Source organism: Mustelus asterias, chromosome 23, assembly GCF_964213995.1.
Source record: "Mustelus asterias chromosome 23, sMusAst1.hap1.1, whole genome shotgun sequence".
Lineage (NCBI taxonomy): Eukaryota > Metazoa > Chordata > Chondrichthyes > Carcharhiniformes > Triakidae > Mustelus > Mustelus asterias.
The window spans coordinates 44,963,921-44,986,461 of NC_135823.1; the positions used below are offsets into that span (position 1 = coordinate 44,963,921).

The 22,541-nt window shown below is 45.2% G+C and overlaps 1 protein-coding gene across 1 annotated transcript in view; it reads right to left on the reverse strand.

Moving 5' to 3' along the window:
* The window catches only part of rgs11 (regulator of G protein signaling 11), a 93,408-nt gene that overhangs the window by 20,270 nt on the left and 50,597 nt on the right, over positions 1–22,541 (reverse strand). Inside the window, exons 4-8 of the mRNA XM_078240418.1 lie at positions 20,236–20,259; positions 16,746–16,807; positions 12,012–12,125; positions 8,328–8,443; positions 6,300–6,387 (exon numbers count right to left, since the gene is read on the reverse strand). Coding sequence (XP_078096544.1) covers positions 6,300–6,387; positions 8,328–8,443; positions 12,012–12,125; positions 16,746–16,807; positions 20,236–20,259 — 404 coding nt within the window. The remainder of the gene's footprint in view (positions 1–6,299; positions 6,388–8,327; positions 8,444–12,011; positions 12,126–16,745; positions 16,808–20,235; positions 20,260–22,541) is intronic.

A 22,541-nucleotide genomic window follows, 5' to 3' on the forward strand; every position in this document is an offset into this window, starting at 1 on the left:
GATCCTCAGTTTGGAAACTATAGATTTATTTTAATTTTGTTTGGGAAGGAGGAAGTCTTAAGGAGTTTAGGGGGTCATAGATATATTTGGAACAAAGGGTAATTTCTACATAAACTGTGTGTGTGTTCAGTGATCTATGTACTCAATTGTCTTAGAGTATTGTAGTCCTGTTCATGTGCATTTGTCTAATGTAATAAATAGTCTTTAATAATTGTTACACGTAACTAGAATCATAGAACCCCCACATTACAGAAGGAGGCCATTTGGCCCATCTAGTCTGCACTGACAGCAATCCCACCCAGGCTCTATTCCTGAAACCCCATGGGTGTACCCTCCTAATCCCTCTCACACTAAGGCACAATTTAGCATGGCCAATCAACCCAACCCGCATATCTTTGGGCTATGGGAGGAAATCAGAGCACCCAGAGGTAACCCACACAGACATGGGAGAACAGGCAAACTCCACACAGACAGTGACCCAAGGCCGGAATTGAACCCGGGTCCTTGGCGCTGTGAGGCAGCAGTGCTAACCACTGTGCCACCGTGCTGCCCACTGGACTGGTTATTTTCACTGGGGTTTCACGTGACTCCTCACATCATTCATAAGAACATAAGAAATAGGAGCAGGAGTAGGCCATCTAGCCCCTCATGCCTGCCCCGCCATTCAATAAGATCATGGCTGATCTGAAGTGGATCAGTTCCATTTACCCGCCTGATCCTTATAACCCCTAATTCCCTTACCGATCAGGAATCCATCTATCCGTGATTTAAACATATTCAACGAGGTAGCCTCCACCACTTCAGTGGGCAGAGAATTCCAGAGATTCACCACCCTCTGAGAGAAGAAGTTCCTCCTCAACTCTGTCCTAAACTGACACCCCTTTATTTTGAGGCTGTGCCCTCTAGTTCTAGTTTCCGTTCTAAGTGGAAAGAATCTCTCCATCTCTACCCTATCCAGCCACTTCATTATCTTATAGGTCTCTATAAGATCCCCCCTCAGCCTTCTAAATTCCAACGAATACAAACCCAATCTGCTCAGTCTCTCCTCATAATCAACACCCCTCATCTCTGGTATCAACCTGGTGAACCTTCTCTGCACTCCCTCCAAAAGCAAAAAAATATACCACCACGAACTTTTGTTTCAGGTTGGGGCACTCTTGCAGATAACTTTAGTGTGGTTCGTGACAAATACGAATAGATAGATGGGGCGTAGGCTTGATGTGTCACCTGAAGCACAGAAACTACAACAGTGCAGCACTCCCCCGCAGCACTGCACTGAACTGTCAGCCTTGATTTCTGTGCCCAAGCTCTGGAATGGGACTTGAACCTTGAGGCTCAGCATTGTTCCCTTTCTGGCCAGCCAAGGTTGAGTTGTATGCTAGGTCACAAATTACATGAGTTGAAATTTGCCAGCCGTTCCTGCCGGTGGGATCTTCCAGTTCTACTGATGGAGACAACCCCTGGGCGGCAGAGAGTGTGAACCACAGGAAAAGCATTGCCAGTGGCAGGACTGGAAGAACCCACCACCGCAAAACATGCTGCGGGGGGGAGGGTGGGGGTGGGGGGAGCAGGAAATCTCGCCCATTGTTAGCAGGGTCCTGACAACATTAATCACAATCCCTAAATGGCTACAATGAGGCTCATTTGCATTAACAGTGAGAATCCAGCCATTCCTTGACATGCAACTTATTCAATGAGGTGATCTTGGTAAAAATGGACCATAACAAATGTTTGTGCCTATGGATTTCCTGCCACCTTCAAAGAACACTCGGCAATTCATACCATTTGCTGAGATTCAAACTTTGCCTCGACGTTACCACAAGAATTGGACTGACTCTGCCCCATCTGCGTGTGACCCAAATATTTAGATTTTTACTGTTCAGGCCAAGGTGCAGCACAGTGACTGGGGGCCAGCTGGCAAACTGGGCTCCTCATTTTCAAATCCTGAAGCATCAATCCTTTCCACTTTGCTTTAATCAACCTCACTTTGCCAGTCACAACTTTCTGGGTCTGCTTCGTGAAATTTACAACAGAAATTAGTTTTTCAGGCTTAATACGTTGGGCAGTCTGTCCAACTGGAAGACCTCAAAACTTCCTTTCTGTGCGTCTGGCTGGGTTGCAGTTGCAAAAGACGTTGGAACAAATTAAACTGAAAGCCTGGGAGGTAATTAGTGTTACTGCAAAATTCCATGCCCAGCTCAAAATCTGTCCCACAGAGTCCAGGAAACCCACGTAAGTAGAATCAGGATGATCTCTCTCTCTGTCTTTCGCTCTCTCTCGCTTAGTGGGCTTCCAGGGAGTTGCTGGCACAGCCTTAACTCTCCGCTAGTACTTTTCCTGTTCTATTGGTAGGCCCTAGTTCTAGTGCATGGCTCCCAAACATTGTCCTATTTTAATATTTCACATTTGGATGAGCCAGAGGGGGAGGAGGGGATGGGGCTTGGAGGGAAAGAGTTGTTGACTGGATTGGGGTGGGGTTGGGCGTGTGAGTACGATTGGGAGAGATGGGGTACATAGAGTAGCTGATTGAGGTGGGGAGACGCCAGTTAGGGAGTTCAAGCATTGGGGGTACACGCACACAGAGATGTATCAAACCTGCTGGCTTTGCTGCTGCCAGCTATTGGACCTCGCAGCTCATTTCATTAAACTGGGCCCACCGTGTGCAGTTAAAGGGATCTCACAGCCAAACCCAGGGCTGTAAAATCTGGCTCGCTGCTCCACAGCCGCTATTGCCATCTTGGCACTCGCGCCCCTAATTACTCGGCCCGAGACCCCACTTGGGGTAGACACCCACAGTTCGGGGAGCCCTGTTCTGGTATGTCAGAGTCATGTTGGATGGGACAATTATGGGCCGGATCTTGTGGTCCCAATCGCGATGAAAACTGAGACCTTCACCGATACTGAGAGCTGCAGGTGCCAGAATTTTACTGTCCCGCCCGCCATGGGAATCGGAGCGGGGGAGGGGTGGATCCATGGAAAGGTCCATTTGACCTCGGATGGGATTTTACTGAGGTTCAAATCGAAAACATGTGGTGTGTCTTTTTGCACTCAGGGGAAGCTCAGATTGATGCTCCTGCGGGGACCTGTGGGCTTGTAAACCTGGGGGCACTATTTGCCCATTCACTGTAATCAGCCTACTTTTATACAGATGTGTTTAAGGCTGCTCCTAGCAGATACAGAGCCTGAACCCACAGCTCTGCTCACCACCCCCATCCCTCTCCCACCTCCCCCACCCTCGTCCCTCCCACCATTAACCCTGCTTCTGCTCACCCTCATCCCAGAAACCAGCAAAAATTGAAAAAGTGAAAAACATGAGAAAGATTTGTGACAAGTTCGAGCAGATAAATATGCTGAAAAATTCTAATAGTGAAAAAAGATAAAATAATGCATCAAAAGTTGGAAGAGTGACTAGCCTGTGGCTGACTGAGTTGGAACACCTCAAGGATGACCTTGGGAAGAAGGTAAGTGCCAACACCATAGGACAAAGAAAATTACAGCACAGGAACAGGCCCTTCAGCCCTCCAAGCTTGCACCGACCATGCTGCCCGACTAAACTAAAACCCTTCCAGGGACCATATCCCTCCATTCCCATCCTATTCATGTATTTGTCAAGATGTCCCTTAAAAGTCACTATCGTATCTGCTTCCACTACCTCTCCTGGCAACGAGTTCTAGGCACCCACCATCCTCTGTGTAAAAACACTGCCTCGTATATCTCTTTTAAACCTATGCGCCCTGTTCCTTATAGGCACGGAGGAGCAGCTCGGTGTTCTACTGGCAACTCCCCCTCTCCCAGCTCTCCACCATCAGACACTCCCTTCCCTCATTAATAGGATCCAAGCTGCTTGATGAAGTCAAAATCAAAGCACAGGGTTTTTTTTTAATTGAGAGAGTTCATTAACTTGTGCAGTTTCATAGGTTTCCTCTCACACAACCCAGTGTCCCACCCATCCCCTATTTATATGTGCTCAAAGACAATTAAAACCATCACTGTTTCACTTAACCGTGACAATGCAATTGAGATTATATTAACAAACCATAACAATGACATTAACAAGATATTAACACCCCCACCACACAAACATCGCTTTCTGGGATAGCCCTGGGCACCTGGCTTTCCGGGTTTCCCACATGTCACTGGCCTTTGCTCCCTCATCTCCCAGCCTGGCAGCAAGATTCTCCTCCATTGTCCGAAATTTTGCGGCAATAGAAGGATTCCACTCCTTGGGCAAAAATGATACTGGAATCTCTCATCTGGAAGTCCTGCCCTTGGATCCAGCAATGACGGCAGGACATAATCATATGTGCGCAGTTCATGGAGGCACTGGCACATTTAAAAGTGCAGCAGTCTTCACTTAGAATAATTTTTTATTACCAAGGTTTCTGAAACACAACTCATGGGATCTACAAATTTGTGGAAATGGTCTAAACCTATCGGTGTTCTTTGCAGAGGTCAGGTATCCTTTTGGAGAGGCCTGTTAGCCTTTTGGGGTCTTTTAGAATGGACATAAATGTGCAAAAAAGATGGATATGATCTGTGAAACTGTCAAGGTTTCAAGTTATTTAAATCCCCTGCCCTTTAAATTTTGTATGAAAAACAGCCTGCTATGTCTCTCAGTTGAAAAGAATCAGTGCTTATAATTTCAATAGCTTTTTGTTGACATAAGCCCAAGGGTTATCATTATAGTATCACTACTGCTTGACTACTTCCACAACTTATGATTACCACAGTGAGGGCCTGTAACTTCACAGTTTGATTGACAGCTCCTAATGATTATAAAGGGTTTACCTGTCTTTAATGTGGTGTAATGCACATAATTTTTTTAATATGAAATTAAGTACTTGAAGAGCTTAAAATGAATTGAGTGTTTATTTTTATACACAGTGAAGTCTATATTAGATACGAAGAACTTGATTTTATTTCAACGCGGCATAACTCCCGAGGTCTGCCCATGGGAGATACTGGGTGAGTTCACATGAAGGGTGTTAATGCAAAAAGTGGTGGATGTGGGGCATGTGTTCACATACGTTGGCATAGGGGCTGTAAGGAGTGATGGGGATGTGTAGAGGGGCATAGGTTTGCATGGAAGATGAAGAGATGGTTGGAGACACTGGCCATGATTTTCCCATCCTGACCCGCAACTTTTCTGGCGGGTCGGGGTGGGAGATGCGCGTCGCCGGCCTTATTCCGGGATTTGCGCATGCACCGGGAACGCATGCGCATCTCCCAGAGCCGGCGCGTGGTCACTGGTCAGACCACGCTGGAAACCGGCGGGAAGGCAGGTAAGTCATTTGAATCTGTTTTTAATATGCTTTAAATATATTTTAAATGTAATTATCAAGAACTTAGCGGTCCCGATTGAATCTCCCACCCCGCCAGGAATACTTCATTCCTGCGGGGTTTCGAGTAGCTCCCCACGTTCGGGGAACTAGCGGGAGACCCCGTCGGAATGAAGGGGGGGCAATTGGGGGTAGCAGGGGGGTGGTGCCCCCGGGCATGGGCACCCTGGCAGTGCCAGCCTGTGCCCCCAGCACTGCCCAAGGGGTAAAGTGCCCATGGCCAGGAGGCACCTTGGCACTGCCCATCAGGCATCGGGCAGTGCCAAGGGTGCGGGGCCTATTGTGGGAGGGGCCTAGGGGTGATCGGTGAGTGTGGGTGGTCCTACTGCCACTCTGCATTGGGATCGGTCTGGGATGGAGGGAGGCCAGCGACTGGGCAGGCTGCCGGGTGGGAGGGGGGGGTCGTGTCTCCCAGAGAGGGGGGTCTGACCCTGGTTGGGGGGGGGGGTGTCAGCGGGGAGGGGGGTGGTCTGCTGGGGTGAGGGGGATGGGGGGATCGCCACTGCTGGGGGGCTGGGTTGGACATTGGGGTGCTCCAGGATTGGGGGGGCGCCAGGGTTGGCCCGGGAATTGTTGTGGGGGCTGCGATCGGGCTGTGGGGGGGCTGGAGGGGCAGCACTGCGGTGGTCCCTGCGATCGAACTGGCCAGCAAATGGGGAGACTGACAGATCTGGACCACTTCGCATGCGCAGAGTTCCATAACTGTCAGACTCCGGTGTGAATAGGCCCCGCCCCACTGGGTTTTTAATGAGTTTCACGATTGGGATCTCTGCAGTGCACGGAATGGGGAGATTTGGGTGAGAAGCTGAACTAACATAACAGTTGGGGTTTAGAACAGTTTTCCCGCCAATTCAGAGCTTTTGGGAGAATCGTGGCCACTGTTACTATTACAGATTGAAAGTATTTACAAAACACATAATACAGTTCTTTGCAGATTTATATAAAATGTGATAAACTTACTCAAAGATGCCCTCTACTTTTTCTTCAACTTTTGATTGCTCTCCATATTGTACATCTTCACTGGCCTCCCAGAAACTTAGATTCTCAGCTAGGGTTTGAAATACAGAATAATTATTATAGATACCGGTGTTTAATTCTTAGAGCCAATGTTTATCTTACATTTATTTTTATAATGATTTCTGGATTCTCTAGATTACCTCCACCATTCAGTAAACATGATATTGGGCAAGATTTTGGGTTTTGTGTCTGGGGTCAAATGGAGGCCAATTCGAAACTGTGTTAGAAACAGTCGCTGTCAGTGATTTTACATCAAGTGGCCAAGTTGTGGCCAGAGGGCAGAATCACCATCTAATTATGGACTGTAGGCAGTTCTCGAAGCTGAAGTGTCCACAGGAGGTTCTCCAGCACAAAAGGAGCTGCAATCTGCAATTACAGCTGAAGCAGAAGGTGAGAGGGTACCTCTATCTTGAGAGGTCTTCTGAGTAACATTAACTCATTTAAAATTAAAAATAGCAGTAAGGCGACCATTGTTGAGGGGAGCCACAGTTGTAGCTAGGTAAGCTAGGAGGGCCTCTAAGGCATCCTAGAATGCTGGGCCCTCAGTCTGCCTGGTTCGTGATACAGATGTTTAACCTGTGGATTCTTGCAGAGCTGGTATGACCAACTAGGCAAAGTCACAAAGACAAACAGCACACCACTGCACTTTTTTCATCAAATCAATTGTATGATCCCAACCAGCACCACCTGGAAGTGCCCCTCCAGGGTGGCACAGTGGTTAGCACTGCTGCCTCACAGCGCCAGGGGCCCGGCTTCAATTCCTGGCTTGGGTCACTGTCTGTGTGGAGTCTGCAATTTCTCCCTGTGTCTGCGTGGGTTTCCTCCGGGTGCTCCGGTTTCCTCCCACAGTCCAAAAGACATGTTAGTTAGGTGCATTGGCCATGCTAAATTGCCCCTCAGTGTACCCGAACAGGTGCCGGAGTCTGGCGACCAGGACATTTTCACAGTAACTTCATTGCAGTGTTAACGTGAGCCTACTTGTGACAATAACAAATAAACTTAAAACTCCAAGCCTCTCATAATCCTGATTTGGAAATGTATTTCTGTTCCTTCGCTGTCGCTGGGTCAGAATCCTGGAACTCCCTTCCTAACAGCACTGTGGGTGTAGCTACACCACATGGTTTGCAGTGATTCGAGGCAGCTCACCACCACCTTCTCAGGGGCAGTCAGGGATGGGTAATAAATGATGGCCTATTCAGCGACACTCACTTCCCACAAAATGAATTTTTAAAAAATTTAGATGCTTTAATTTCTATCACGGTAGAAAATATTAAGTTGGCGCTAAGGATGAATAATGATGAGATCAACGATGCCCACAAGATTCAGACAAGATAAATCAGTGAGCAAAAAGTAAATGTTATGATGCTTCAAGGCAGCTAGGGCTCACATGTCAACCTTGGTGACAATTGGTTAAGATAAAGGAATGCTTTAACAGAAATCTGGTGCAGAGCTGGAAAGCACTGGCTTACAGACGCTGGACTGACTGTCACAACTGTCCCGCTCAGGCAGGCAGGGGGCTGTCAACTATGGGAAGAAGTATCAGCCAGGAAATACTGCATTCCAACTTGGAGGAGAGACTCCCGCTAGCGGGATTTTCCAGTCTCGCTGGAAGTCAATGGACTTTTGGCTGGCCCGTCGCAACCCCCGCAGCAGGTACCGACACGGCAGGGCTGGAAAGCCCCGGCTTTTGATTGTGTCTCCTCCCTCCGTGCACTGCACTGCCCATTCACCAGAACATCGCACCTCCATGAAGCCATGGGGCAGGTCTTACTCATCCACTTGCAGCAGGAGGATGAAGGAGATTGAAATGGGGGATGGATAAAATGCTAATTAAATAAATGATCAAACGTTAAAAGTTAATAAAATAAATGATAATAAATTATTAAACAAAATGATAGGATAGTTCTAAAATCAGTGTAAGATATTTTAAGCATTGAAAAGATTATATTGATTTGATTTAGTTGTCCTTACCACTGAACTCCCTTTCCAGGAAGTATCTAAATTGTTGTCGACCAAGGGGATCATGGAGCAGTTCACCAAAATTGAATGCCCAACGTTCGACACGTAACCTTGTCGGGATTGTCACTCTGTTCAGAGAAAGAAATCTATGAATATTAACTCAGTTTATTAATAGACCATAAAATCTAGGAGCAGGATTAGGCCATTCAGACCATCGAATCTGCTCTCCCATTCAATCATGATTGATATGATTCTCATTCCCATTCTCCTGCCTTCTCCCCGTCATCCTTGATCCCCTTATTGATCAACAACCTATCTATCTCTGACTTAAAAACACTCAATGACCTGGCCTCCACAGCCTTCTGTGGCAATGAGTTCCACAGATTCACCACCTTCTGGCTGAAGAAATTCCTCCTAATCTCAGTTTAAAAGGAGCGCCCCTTCACTCTTAGGTTGTGTCTTCGAGTTCTAGTCTTTCCCATTAGTGGAAACATTCTCTCCACATTCACTCTATCTAGACCTCTCCGTATTCTGTAAGTTCCAATTAGATCCCCCTCTTATCCTTCTAAACTCCATCGAGTATAGACCCAGACTCCTCAACTGCTCCTCATATGACAAACCCTTCATTCTTGTGAACCTCCTCTGGACCCCCTCCAAGACCAGCACATCCTTCCTTAGGTACGGGGCCCAAAACTGCTCACAATATTCCAAATGGAGTCTGACCAGAGCTTTATACAGCCTCAGCAGTACATCCCTGCTCTTGTATTCATCCTGGACCCAAACGAAGGATTTCATTTTAGATGAGACTTTGTAGAAATTGAATTGTTATTTTTAATTTAAGCCCTCTGGAAATGAATGCGAACATTGAATTTGCCTTCCTAATTGCCAACTGAACCTGCATGATCCGAAATTCTCCGGTCGTTCACACCGGCAGGATTCTCCGGTTCTGCCGGCAGCACACCCCCACCTGTGGGTTTCCCGTAGGCATGGGGTGACATCAATGGGAATTCCCACCTCCCACTGGTGGGAAACACGTGTCTGGGAGGCGAGAGAATCTCTCCCAAAATGTTGTTATCCAGATTAGACTCTATGGATACACATTATTTGGTCAAAAGGTTAGAACCAAATGCTTCAGCAATGTTCTTGGCTATTTTAAATCCGATATATTTGGATCTGCTTGTGTGAGATTACTTTGTCAACAAATAGTAGCGGATTTTACGAAGATGAAGATAGATTTGACAGATGCATTCCCATAATGTTTGGCATGATCTTTCACGCAGCATTGTCGAATGGTCCAACATGATGGGTTCTCAAATAACCAGGTGACCTTGGTCTTGTCAGCCTCTTTTATATTCCACCAATTTTCTTTTCCATTTAAACCAATGCAACAGGTTAATTGGGCAGCTTATTAAATGGGCCACTGACTCGCCATCATCTATTTTGTTGCACTCTCAAGACCAGTATCCCCCCTCCCCCAGGCGCGCACACATCCTTTGTGCCATTGCAGATATGTCCTGTTGTGTAGAATCTCTGAGTCATAGTTTGAACTTGTCATTCTTGTGTAGGGCTAGTAGGTCAACAAGTCGCCCATTTCTCGAAACCATTCCAGTTCAATTTCCCCCACTGTTATTGAATCATAGAATCCTACATTGCAGAAGGAGGCCATTCAGCCCATCGAGTCTGCACTGACCACAATCCCACCCAGGCCCTATCCCCACAATCCCATGCCTTAGCTAGTCCCCCTATCATACTTGTACAGGAACAGCGGGGATGAATAATGGACATGTTGGTGTGAGGATGATTCTAACAGGCAATGATCTGTTATTTCCTCTACAGCACTGACTGTGCTAGGTGGATTATTATATCAGCAAGTTTCTGATGTGGATAGTCCTGGTACCACTAACAACTGTGTCAAAGACTGCTTTAGGAAATTGTCTTATACCATATCTGTCTCCTGTTACCAGCTTGTAAAAGCCTCCTTGGATCTTTCTCTCCTTGGAGAGGAGGAGGCTAAGAGGAGATTTGACAGAGGTGTTCAAAATCATTTGGGGGCTGGACAGTGTAAATAGGGAGAAGCCGCCCCAGCTCGTAAAAGAATCGAGAATGAGAGGGCACAGTGATTTGCAAAAGGAGCAAATGCAACGTGAGAAATATGTTTTTCACACAGCAAGTGGTTGGGGTCTGGAATGCACTACCTGGAAACGTGGTAGAGACAGGTTCAATTGAGGCATTAAGAAGGCATTAGATGATTATTTGAATAGAAACAATGTGCAAGGGTACGGGGCAAAGGCAGGAGAATGGCACTAAGTCATAATGCTCAGTTGGAGAGCTGGTGCAGACACGATGGACCAAATGGCCCCCTTCTGCACCATAACGATTCTGTGAAATCCAGAACATATAGGTCTGACCTGGTGCTGAATATGCACAAACCTCTGAAAGTGACAGGATGGGTTGAGAGGTTATTTACAAAGCATACAGGATCCTTGAGTCAATAAGCAGAGACAAAAGAAATTGTGCTAAACCTTTATCAATCATTGGTTAGGACACCGTCGGAGTTTTGTTTCCACTTCTGGGCACTACACTTTAGGAAAGATGTCAGACTCTCAGAGAGGGTACAGAGGAGATTTACTAGGATTGTGCCAATGAGGCAGGACCTCAGTTATGCAGGGAGACCAGAGAAGCTGAGGTTTTTCTCCTTGGAGCAGGGAAGGTTAAGAGAAGGTTTACCAGAGTGATTCAAAATCATGAGGGTTTTCAATAAGTAAATAAGAGAAGTCGTTTCCAGGGACAGAAGGGCTGATAACCCGGGGACACTGTTTTAGGGCAATTGTCCAAAGACCAGAAATTAAATGAGAAGAAATGTTCACATCTGCAGCGGTTGAAAGGGTGGTGGCAGCAGATTCCACAATAACTTCAAGGAAGGAATTGGATAAATAACGGAAAAGGAAATATTTGTGCGATGAAAGGGCAGGAAAATTGGACAAATTAATTCGTTCTTTCAAAGAGCTGGCACAGGCACGATGGGCAGAATAGCCTCTTTCTACGCTGTATCATTCTATAATTGGTGATAAATCCTAGCCCCTTGATTGAACTGAGTTTTTATTGCATGGTTGTAGTAGAATTCTGTTGGGCTAATTATATAGGTCTGAGTATACAGGGAGAAACTACACCCTGAAATTCGGTGCGATCACAGATGGACACTTCAGGAAAATGCTATGAGCTAAGGAAAAGTACCTTGATACTGAACCCAAGATATTTAATACTATTTCTACATGGTAATACTGAAGTGTACAGAATCTAAACCTCTCGTGGTTACCCAGTCTCCTGGGTGCACGGAGTAGATAACCGATACTAATATGTCTCCGTTATCAATTGGTTAAGTCCAGGAGCTAGGTTTTAGTTCCTGTTCTTTCGGGAGGAGGATGGGGGGAACTTTCAGAGATATGTTTCCTTTTATTGTCTCTGACATTGGGTAGTTGATCTATCTTGGCTGATAATGTTAGAACCAACAAAAACCATTGCATGGCATATTAGTCTCTCTGAATAAGGCAGTGATTGGAGACATGTAACCAGCCATAATAGCATGACAAGAACCTGGTAGAAGAAAGGATATTCAGAGTCCGCACAATTACCAAATTATCCCAATTACTCTTCTGCTCTGAATTGGTCACTTACAATGAAACTTTCAACACTTACAAGTCAGCGTTCAATGTCCAGAACAAAGTGCCACTTGTAATCCAAGGGTTGCCGGGAAGACAGCCAGACACGATAGGGTCATGTGGAAGATATTGTTCACAGTGCTTCACAAATCTGCAAAGAGAAAGGTAGACTTTCACAGATCATAATCACAGGTATTTATCAGATACCTTTAGACTGAAGCAGCCAAAAGGAGATGGCATTTTTCAAAATAAATGCCCAAAGATATTGCCTAATGGCAGCGTGCATTTAAGGTCGAATTAGTCATAGAAGAATGTTTCCAACTATAATATAGCACTGTAATATTTTTATTTCTCACCCAACCATCTTTACCTTTTGTGTCAGGTCACCAATGTAGTGACAATTTATGATCAGTTTTGTGCTGTGGGCTCACGTCTACTAGAAACTGGGTTAACAGACTTATTTCACTGAGGAAGTCTACTTAGAGTAAGCGTTAAATGTACAGAATCTGAATTTGGTTCTAAGGGGTTAAGCTCTATATTGCTCCAGTGTCCATATGTTAATTATAGGGTGGAATGTTTAAAATTGTGAAATTCAATTTTTATAGGAGCTGATTCACTGACTTATACCCACTTGAACCACCTGGAATGTGGCAATAATTCCATTGGGTTCCAGTGCCTTCAAACACACCTTCTCCAGAGTCTTCAAAGGTTGACCAAGCAAACAAGTGAGGCAAGACTTGATATGCATCACAAATTTATTTCCATTTCACAGTTTGTGGAAATACTGAGTGATTATCATATTTTCTCAATCAATGCAATGTATCAACAACAACTTACATTGATGTAACCCCTTTAATGTAATAAAACATCCCAAGGAACGATATGAAACAAAGTGCGCCACCAAAGAGGAGATATTAGATCAGGTGACCGTAAGCTTGGTGGAAGAGGTAGGTTTTAAGGAATATCTTCAAAAGGAAGGTAGAGGCTGAGTGGTTTAGGGAGAGAATTCCAGAATTCAGCCTTGGCAACTGAAGGCACCAATGGTTGGAACAATGACATTTGGGATGTCCAAGAGGCCAGAATTAGAAGAACACAGATCTCTTATGGGGCGGTGTGGCTGGAAGAGCTTATCGAGGTAGGGAGGGGCAAGGCCATGGGGGGGAATTTGAAAGCAATTTGAAAATGAACATGTTGCTTGACAGAGAGACAATGTTGGCCAATGAGGACAGAGTGATAGGAGAATGGGACTCAGTGCAAATTAAGACAAGGAAGCTGAGTTTTCAGATGACCTCAGGCTTACCGAGGATAGAATATGGGAGACCAGCCAGGAGACCTTTGGCATAGTCAAGTTTAGAGGTAGAGAAACCATCAATGAGGGTTTCTGCAGCAGAACAGCTGAGACAAGGGCAAAATTATGGAGGTGAAACGAGGTCGTCTTAGTGGCTGCATGAATAAAATAAAGAAAACATCACAATTTCTCCCAGCCTTACATGACTTAATCAAAATGAGGTAGGATATCCGAGGAGATCTAATAGAGGTGTACAAGATTATGAAGGGTATAGATAGGGTGAACAGTGGGAAGCTTTTTCCCAGGTCTGAGGTGACGATCATGAGGGGTCACGGGCTCAAGGTGAGAGGGGCGAAGTATAACTCAGATATCAGAGGGACGCTTTTTACACAGAGGGTGGTGGGGGCCTGGAATGCGCTGCCAAGTAGGGTGGTGGAGGCAGGCACGCTGACATCGTTTAAGACTCACCTGGAGCAGCCTGGGAATGGAGGGATACAAACGATTGGTCTAGTTGGACCATGGAGCGGCACAGGCTTGGAGGGCCGAAGGGCCTGTTTCCTGTGCTGTACTGTTCTTTGTTCTTCTTTGAGGGGGTGTTGGGAAGGGGAGGGGGTATGGTCTCCTGAATTTCTGTCATAAATTCAGCAGAAGGTTGGAAATCGTAATTTCTGTTATTCCTCTGGGTTTTTGACCAAAGTTGTAGCAGGAAATTGGGGGAATTCCATGGAAATTCTCCACAGGTAATTTCTAATCATTGTCCAGCACTTCCATCCTCTTCACTTCAGTAAAGATGCACCCGGCTTCTTCTTTAACAGAACCTGACTGCCCTCGCAGCAGCCCTCTGTTAAAAAAACTCAATTTAGTGTTGGCTTTCGTCACCCCTACCAACAGTCCCCCAGTTCACCAGAGAATCCACCAGCCTGACTCATCAATGACCCCGCTGACCTCAAATGAATGATGTTATCACAGCAGCAATGCATGCGGACAACACTAGAATGTTCAGTGAATTTGTTGGCAGAATGTTTATTCAGATGGACGATCAGCTCTGCTTTCTTGGGAATTTAACACCCTGACAAAGGAATTTTTCCTTGGCAGGGAATTTAACACCTTAACACAATGAGCGGCATGGTGGCACAGTGGTTAGTACTGCTACTCACAGTGCCAGGGACCCAGGTTCAATTCCTGGCTTGGGTCACTCTGTGTGGAGTTTGCACGTTCTCCCCATGTCTGCGTGGGTTTCCTCCGGGTGCTCCAATTTCCTCCCACAGTCCAAAGATGTGCGGGTTAGGTGGATTGGCCATATTAAATTGCCCCTCAATGTCAGGGAGATTAGCAGGGTAAATGCATGGGGTTACAGAGATAGGACCTGGGTGGGATTGTGGTTGGTGTGGGTTCGATGGGCCGAATGACCTCCTTCTGCACTGTCGGCATTCTATGTATATGCTGAGCTCAACAGTAACATTTTATAACTAATATCTTTTAAAAATCTAACTGCTTTGGACGACTTAGTCAGAATGACAAACAGGCTAGGAAGGTTAAAATACGAGGGTAGGTTGCATGAGCGAGGCTTGTACCCTTGGAGTAGAGAATGAAAAGGGGTGATTTAACTGAGCTGTTTAATTGATTGGGCGAAACTATTTCCTCTGCTGGGGTGTCCATAGCAAGCGGGAGTAATAAAATCAGGACTAGGCTGGCCAATAAAGGTAAGGTAAAGTCACCATAGTCCCAGATGACCATAGGCTGCTCTCCCCATTTGAGGGGAAGAGCTGACTGGTGGTGATTTAACCTGAGGATCACCACACCTCAGGCAAAGGGCACGATGAGAAGGCAGGGCTTCATGCATAATCTCAGCCTGTATGGGAATTGAACCTGTGCTGTTGGCATTGCTCTGCATCATGAATCAGCTGTCCAGCCAACTGAGCTAACTGACTCGCCTGTTCAATAGTGATTCAGGGAGCACCTCTTCTCAATGGAGTCCTGGTACACTCTCTCCCAAAGTGCTGCTGAAAATTGAAAATGTCAAAACTGAAATTGATCTATCTTTGTTCATCAGGGACATTGAGGGTTATGAGACCAAGATAGGTAAAGATCAGACACAGATAAGCCATTACTCAACTGAATGATCAAACCGGGTTCGAGAGGCTTAATGGCCTATGCCAAAGGACTGGGATTGGTGACTGCCTTTCCACTCAGTTGGTGTGATCACCTGTGGTTCAAGGACATCCCGAAAGGGAGGGAGAGAGTTAAAATGAACAGAGTTAGGTAGGAATTTAGTTCTCTTTCAGTATGAATTATTTCATTCGCGTCCAGTCATACGATACCAAGTGCAACAAGTGTACTACTGCTTGTTCGTTCTAATGTTGAGTGAGGGAAGATGCAGCTTAACACAAATATCCAAATGTATTTGGAGAATGTTGCCTCCCAGTCTATAAATGTCAGTGATCTTAGATCTACATTGCATAACCCGAAACTTTACTGTGTACTTTTCAGATATAATTTGAGGCCACCATTATGTACGATTTCCCATGCCTTAGTGACCTGGCTTTCTTAGGCAAGTGACTTTTAATAAGTATATTGTGTTGTACAAATGTTCTAGATGTCCTTTCAACAAGGTGCTCATTCTTTTGCTTTTAATAGTAAAATCATCGGCCAGAAATCTCTGGTCTTGTAAGCTGCTGCCAGCAAGAATGGAGAATGTGGCACTCAGCCAAAACTCCATTCATTGCAATCGCACTGGAGAACGCCAGCCGCGGGTGAGGTCGGAGAATTCTGACCATCATCTCCAAACTGGTATGATGGGCGTGATTCTCTGGCCTCCCCATGGCATGTTTCTTGCGGTGGAAGGCAGCGTGCCATTTGCCGGCAGCCGGTCCCGCCACTGTCAATGGGATTTCCCATTGATTCCACCTCATGCTGCCAGGAAACCCATGGAGGAGATGGATTGTCGCCGGGGACTGGAGGTTCCCGCCGGTGTTGAATTCCGGTCGATATTGCTGACAGTGAGATAATCAACTTGTTGACTAAAACCAACAGACATAAAGCAAAGCGATTGTTAACTTGATGGGTCAATTAGTTTATTTGCTGTGTCGCTGAGTGATAAGGCCAGGAATGTGCCAAGAGCAGTCTATATTCAGTGGATTTCTCTGGAGAAAATAGCATCCCCGGATCCCACACACGACTGCCATTCACTAGGTTCTTAGTGAAAGAGTGTGTATACAAATTTCAGATGAGGACTGTATCGGCTCCAATACCCCAGTGAATAGCCTACACACATTCACCGTGAAGGTTGATACATGGACAGTGACCACTGGTGAGGTATTCACATGGTAGCAGAAATTCCTCACAAGCATGATGAAAACACGGGATGAATGTCTTGACAATGGGAAAACATTACCAAGGATGAAAAAGCAAATAAACGCTGGAGAAGATATCTACATTACAATATTAGAGTAATAATACATTGTATGGAGAAAACAAACGTACCCTTCCAAGGACAATGATGATTTGACTCGAGATCTAGTCAGTGCTTTTTTGTAATATTCAATCTTGTTGTCCAAAAGAGAAAGTTGCAGCAAAGAAGAGAAAATAAAGCAAGTCATTCAATCAGGTTTTCATTTCCATGCAGATCGAATGTATTAACACAAAATTTCAGACACAAATCTGTTCTGCACATTCAAACTTTATTTTGTAACAAGTTGCGCGCTGTAGTAGTTACAGCTATTGTAAGATAATATCAATAACATAAATCATGTTTAACTTTCTATGTATTTTAGAAGCAACACCATTTTTACCAGATAATATTCCAAAGGTTGTCCTCTAGTCCATGTAGAAATCCCTCCCTATATCATCGGGAAAATCTAATGCAATGGCTATGTCCTGTGCCAATCATCATTGGAACAGACTAGTTTTAGCAATTCACAATTTAATTTCTCTCTAACATAATACAAAATAAAAACTGTTGGGAATATTCAGCAAGTCTGTCTATTTGCTAAGGAGGAAGATCAGCTTCCAATCGTATAGTGGGCACAGTGGATGTCTTGCTCGCTGCCTGAGTCTGAAGAGGGAGGCCTGCCATATCTTCTGCCCATCAGGCAGTTACGTGGACAGCAGGAGGCCTTCCTCCAGATTTAGGACCCCAGAAGACAACTTCCTGCCCACCAAGAGTTGCCAGCCAATCAGAGGCTGGCACCTCTTGCACTTGGCAGCACCACGGAGGAGGGTGTCTCGTGGACGGCAGGGTGTCTTGTGGGGTAGGGGTTGCAGAGAGAGAGAGGTCCATGGGATTCAGCAGCAAGGGCAGGGGTGTGGCTGTCAGAGGCTGCACCCCTGCCCCATGTCCTCAATCCTGCACAGATCAGCGCAGTTTGTGGGACACTTGCACCCTCCTTCCAGCTGACCTGCAGCCCACATAGTTTCACCAGTCATGCAGGATGCATGTTGACAGACTCACCTGGAGCTGGGAAGATTGCAGTGGAGGTGGGAAGAAGCTCTTAAGTGGTCATTAATTGGCCACTTAAGGCACTCAAGTGGAGATGGGGTGGAGAGGCCGACTAGGAGCCTTTCTGCCCGAATTTACTGCCAGTGGAGATGGGAAGGGGTTGGGAATTTGTTCTGAAGCTAACCCGTCAAATTCTCAGGCCCATCCACCTCTTATGGAAGAGTCTGGCTGGTGTCTTTAATATAAAAATATCCCATGGCATTTTAGTGAAGGTTTTGGAGTGATAGATGTGGCTATTACCACAGGGAATAAAAATAATCTCGTGCACACATAAGATAAAAAGCAAATCTGATTCTATTCCAGGTCAAAAGCAGAAGTCCAATCACTGCAGCAAACAGTATTTGTGAGGCTGGAAATAGATCACTTCCAAAACAAGTCAATATTTTTTACTCAATCTCCTGACACCGATTACTGATCTGTTCTGTTGTCACTATCTGTGATGCGTACTGCTATGAAGCAGTCTTGTTGAAGTTACAAAACTCTTTATTAACAGTACTGAACTCTCGACATAGTTACAGTAAAGGGTACAGAGTGGACCCCATACTAGGTCCTTACACCTTGCTACCTATCCCTAGACTATTTTAGCTCTGGTTCACGTGCCTTCTGACATCAACACGTGGGCAGTGCTGTACTCAGTCCCATGTTAACCCTTTAGGTGCCAGATCCTTCTCCTGCAATGACATAATCGGCTTATCAGATAGAATAAAATCTGACAATTAAGGATGTCCATTACTAGGAAAAGTTCCAAAGAACTGAAATAATCTAAAGGATTCAATTTCCCTCAGGGCAAAATGCAAAGCCCGCATCATAACTCCACGATATCTCTTTCTGTTACTAAACTTTAAAAAAAATGAGCATATGAAATACCACAAAGACTTCCACAAAAAATCAATATTCTACCATCTTCAAAAGGCTTCTTCATGGATTTAAGTCACGTTATCATTTCCCGTAGTCTTCTTTGTTTTATGAGCAATTCTTGCTCTGTCTAGTTTGATATCATCAGCAACCTTTGATATCTATCCCTTCTATGTCCAAAATCAGTAGGTGTACAAATCTTGCTGAAAGAGAACGATAAAGTGCCACACTCACTTCCTGTCACTGTCACACTTCAGCGTATCTTTACATTCACTCTGAACTAAACCATGACACGTGCCAACATCACACCGAAGCTCTTGCACATATTTCCTTTCCACATTAACCTCGCTTTCTGTGTCACCATTTTTGAATCGCACTTGAATTAACTCCAATTCTAACTTGGCACAGGAATTGGGTGGATAGGGGTCAAAGTAAATGGCAAACCCCAGTGAGCCTGGCCTAGGAGGCGTTAAGACCCGAGCCTCGCCTGCGTACAGTCTGGCGCCTGCCCAAGCTGGCAGGAAGAGGCAGCTCTCCAACAGGCGGCAGCAGAATGTTGCATGGCAGGAGGCCATTGGGCAAGGCCGAAGGAACGGCCCCCAACTTGAAGGTAAGCTGCGGGAAGATTGTCTTGGAAAGGTTTCACCATGGGGATGAGGGAATCCTGCTGCTTTTAATCCTAAAAGTCACAACAGAGCTCCCCACTCAGATCACTGGTTAAAATTGCATTTGGGCCTTGATAACATTATCATAGACTGATCCGCATATTTACAGAAGAACCCTCCCAGTTTCCTGTGGGTGTCAATGCTGCCTGCTCGGAAGAGCAAGTTCAATCTGAAGACTGTGGGAAGGGAGTGTATCATTGACTGGGTGGGTCTTCCAGGCAATTTTAATTTCTTACCTGCCAGGCAGGGCTAAAGTTTCTGGAAGCTTTATGGGAAAACTTTAGCGGGTCAACATTTTAGAATGAGAAAAGTCTATCTTAAGATTGCCCGGGAGCCTTAATCTTAATCTTAAGAGACATCCAGGGCTATTTGCTAATTTTGTCCTTTCAACCACATTTACTTAGATTATACCAACTTTCTTGAGTATTGTAATTTGAGATTGTTGGGGTTTTCGTCTGTTTTTGTGAGGACACCTGCCAAGTGTTCCCATGTGCAGGTGGCCAATTCTAATTCTGGACCTGAGGCAGTGGCGTACTCACCACCTATCCACCTCCTTCCCTTTCCTCGTTAGTGATGAGCCTAATGCTGGGGCCTACCGATTGCTCTGTAATGCTTCTGCCTGCTGGACTCTTGTCAGTACACTGGTGAAACAAAAACCTATCAAGAGGCGGCCATATGTTTCGAGTGACTGTACTATACAATACCTTAACTCCAAGAGGTAAAAGATCTGACCCTCATCTCCTTGTCATGCATATCACTCTAATGGATGAGCAGTCAGGAAGTTAGCATTTTTCATTTTACATTAGGTGTACTCCAACAGTGAATGCGGAAGAACTTACCACAAATAACACTTGCTTAGCTAAATCAATGGCAATAAATTACTGTACTGGAACCATTGCTGTCTGCACTAGATATCCCAATACAGACATTTTGAAAAAAGTCTTTATTCTCTTACCTCTCTTTTGTAGAATGTACTATTCTTTCTGTAAAAAAAAGTTCATTTGCTATCAACTACAAGTTCACCCATGCACCAATGTTGTTAGTTGATTTGATGGAATTAAGTTTGCAACTGTTCTCTCGAAGTATACGGAACTAATAGCTCAAACTATCCCCATGCTCTACGCCAATAACCTGGTGCCTTCTGATTCTGTGGTCAGCAGCTTGCGACTTTTCACTCACTATAGTAAACAAGGGGTACATCACAGGCAAAGCACATGGAAAAAGGAATTGCTTTGTCTTGGCTTTGCCACCCTGATTTTTAAATAGTCTACTTCTCCCAACACAGACACAAGTCAAACTCTTTCACATTTATTACAAATCTAGTAGGCTATTCAGGTTTGCCAGTGAGTTCGTGTCATTTTTGGAACTATGAGCCTCATATAAATTAATTCTAGATGTTTCTATCATGGGGAGATTCCAAACCAAGACAATGGCCTGAATCTTTGCAAGGACACGATTTAAGAAGTCCTGCCCCTTTGGCCGGCACCCACCATTTTCACTGGCGGAGGGGAGCCCGTAGAGGGATGGGGTCAGGTTAAACTTGGCGTATCCATGGTTCACAGAGGCAGCTGCATATGTTAAAATGCAACTGCTTTCAGTCAGATCCAGTTTCCACCAGTGTCCAAAATATGATTCATGCAACCCTTGGAGGATTTGTATAGGGGCATAAGTTGGCATGAATGAGGCATGGGGAGTGTATGAGGGGATAAGGGTTGTTTTTGTTTAATTGTTTTTTTTTGCAGCTGGGAAAAAGTCCTGGATTTCCACAGCCAGCCTTTTGCCCAGCCCACCTCTGCACCCAGCAACCCCTGTGCTGCTGCCTCCCAACTGTTTCTGGGGCTGTGGGCACATCTGCCCTGCCGGGACAAAATTCCGACTGTCTGGCACTTCCTCGGGAATTTTCCCAACTCTGCGCTCCTGACCTGGGAGCGAAAATTCAGGCCACTCTCCCAGAAGAAGGAGAAATAAGGCAACTCAACCCAGTAACTAGTGTTCTGCTGCAGAGAGGAATCAAGAAACTTTGAGAGCTTTCCCTCAGTGCTGAGAAGAGAGGGATAGGGAGATTTAGAAGCATCACGTGTAAAATTTTTACACTGAATTTATAAAAAGTTATTAATTTCATTCAATCAGAAGAGAAGCGACAGTTGTTCTATACTTGATTTCTCATCCTAGAATGCAGATGGTACATCTTTATGTGACAATCATGCTAATTTACAAAGTTCAATGATTTATCAATAAAAGTTACTGATACGAATTCAACAATTTGCTGATAATTTACAGACAGGTTCCAAAAACGACACTTTAATAGACCTTGGAAAAAAACTGCAAACCGGAGCCAATGTGGAATCTCTTGTAACGTGCAACTGTGTCAATTTCTTTCAAATGCAGGCATACCTTCAACAAATCATGCTGTAATAAATCTAGCTGTCCCTCTATGACTACTTTTCTATTACAAAGCAGCTTTTCCGCTTTAGGTCGAGTATCCTTTATCTGTAAACCCAAAAACCGAACGCACCCAAAGAACACTTTGTGTGGACATAATTTTGTGCGGGTGGTCTACGACCCGAGCTGACATGAACCCTCACTGACCTGTACCCGACCTTTAGCACGGGAAGTCCAGTTTATCAGCACTGTTTACCTTGCGAACCTCATCAATCACAGATGGGCGCCACGAGTTGGAACTTATTACAGGTACCCTGTATTTATTATTCAGTGGTATATCTTACTTTTCTCGCCATTTTATTTGCTTTAGACTATAGCTAGCTTAGGCTTTGGCCTTGTAGTGTGAGTAGGCCTAGGACTATATGCGGTATGGAGGCACAGATGTTGGCACCTCTGCCTCACAGCACCAGGGACTCAGGTTCAATTCCTGGCTTGGGTCACTGTCCATGCGGAGTTTGCAAGTTCTCCCTGTGTCTGCGTGGGTTTCCTCCCACAGTCCGAACGACGTGCTGGTCAAGTGCATTGGCCATGTTAATTTCTCCCTCAGTGTTACCCAAACAGGCGCCGGATTGTGGCGACTGGGGAATTTTCACAGTAACTTCATTGCAGTGTTAATGTAAGCCTACTGGTGACACTAATAGATAAATAAAGGTATCCGAAATCTGAAATGCAATCGGCCCTGGGGGTTGCGGATAAAGGATACTTGACCTGGACTATGAAATCCTAAGAGATTTAGCAGTCACTATGCATTAACAGTAGTGTGTTTAACGCTGCATCTGTACTTACTTGGACAGGAAAAGATGCAAAAGAATGAAAATC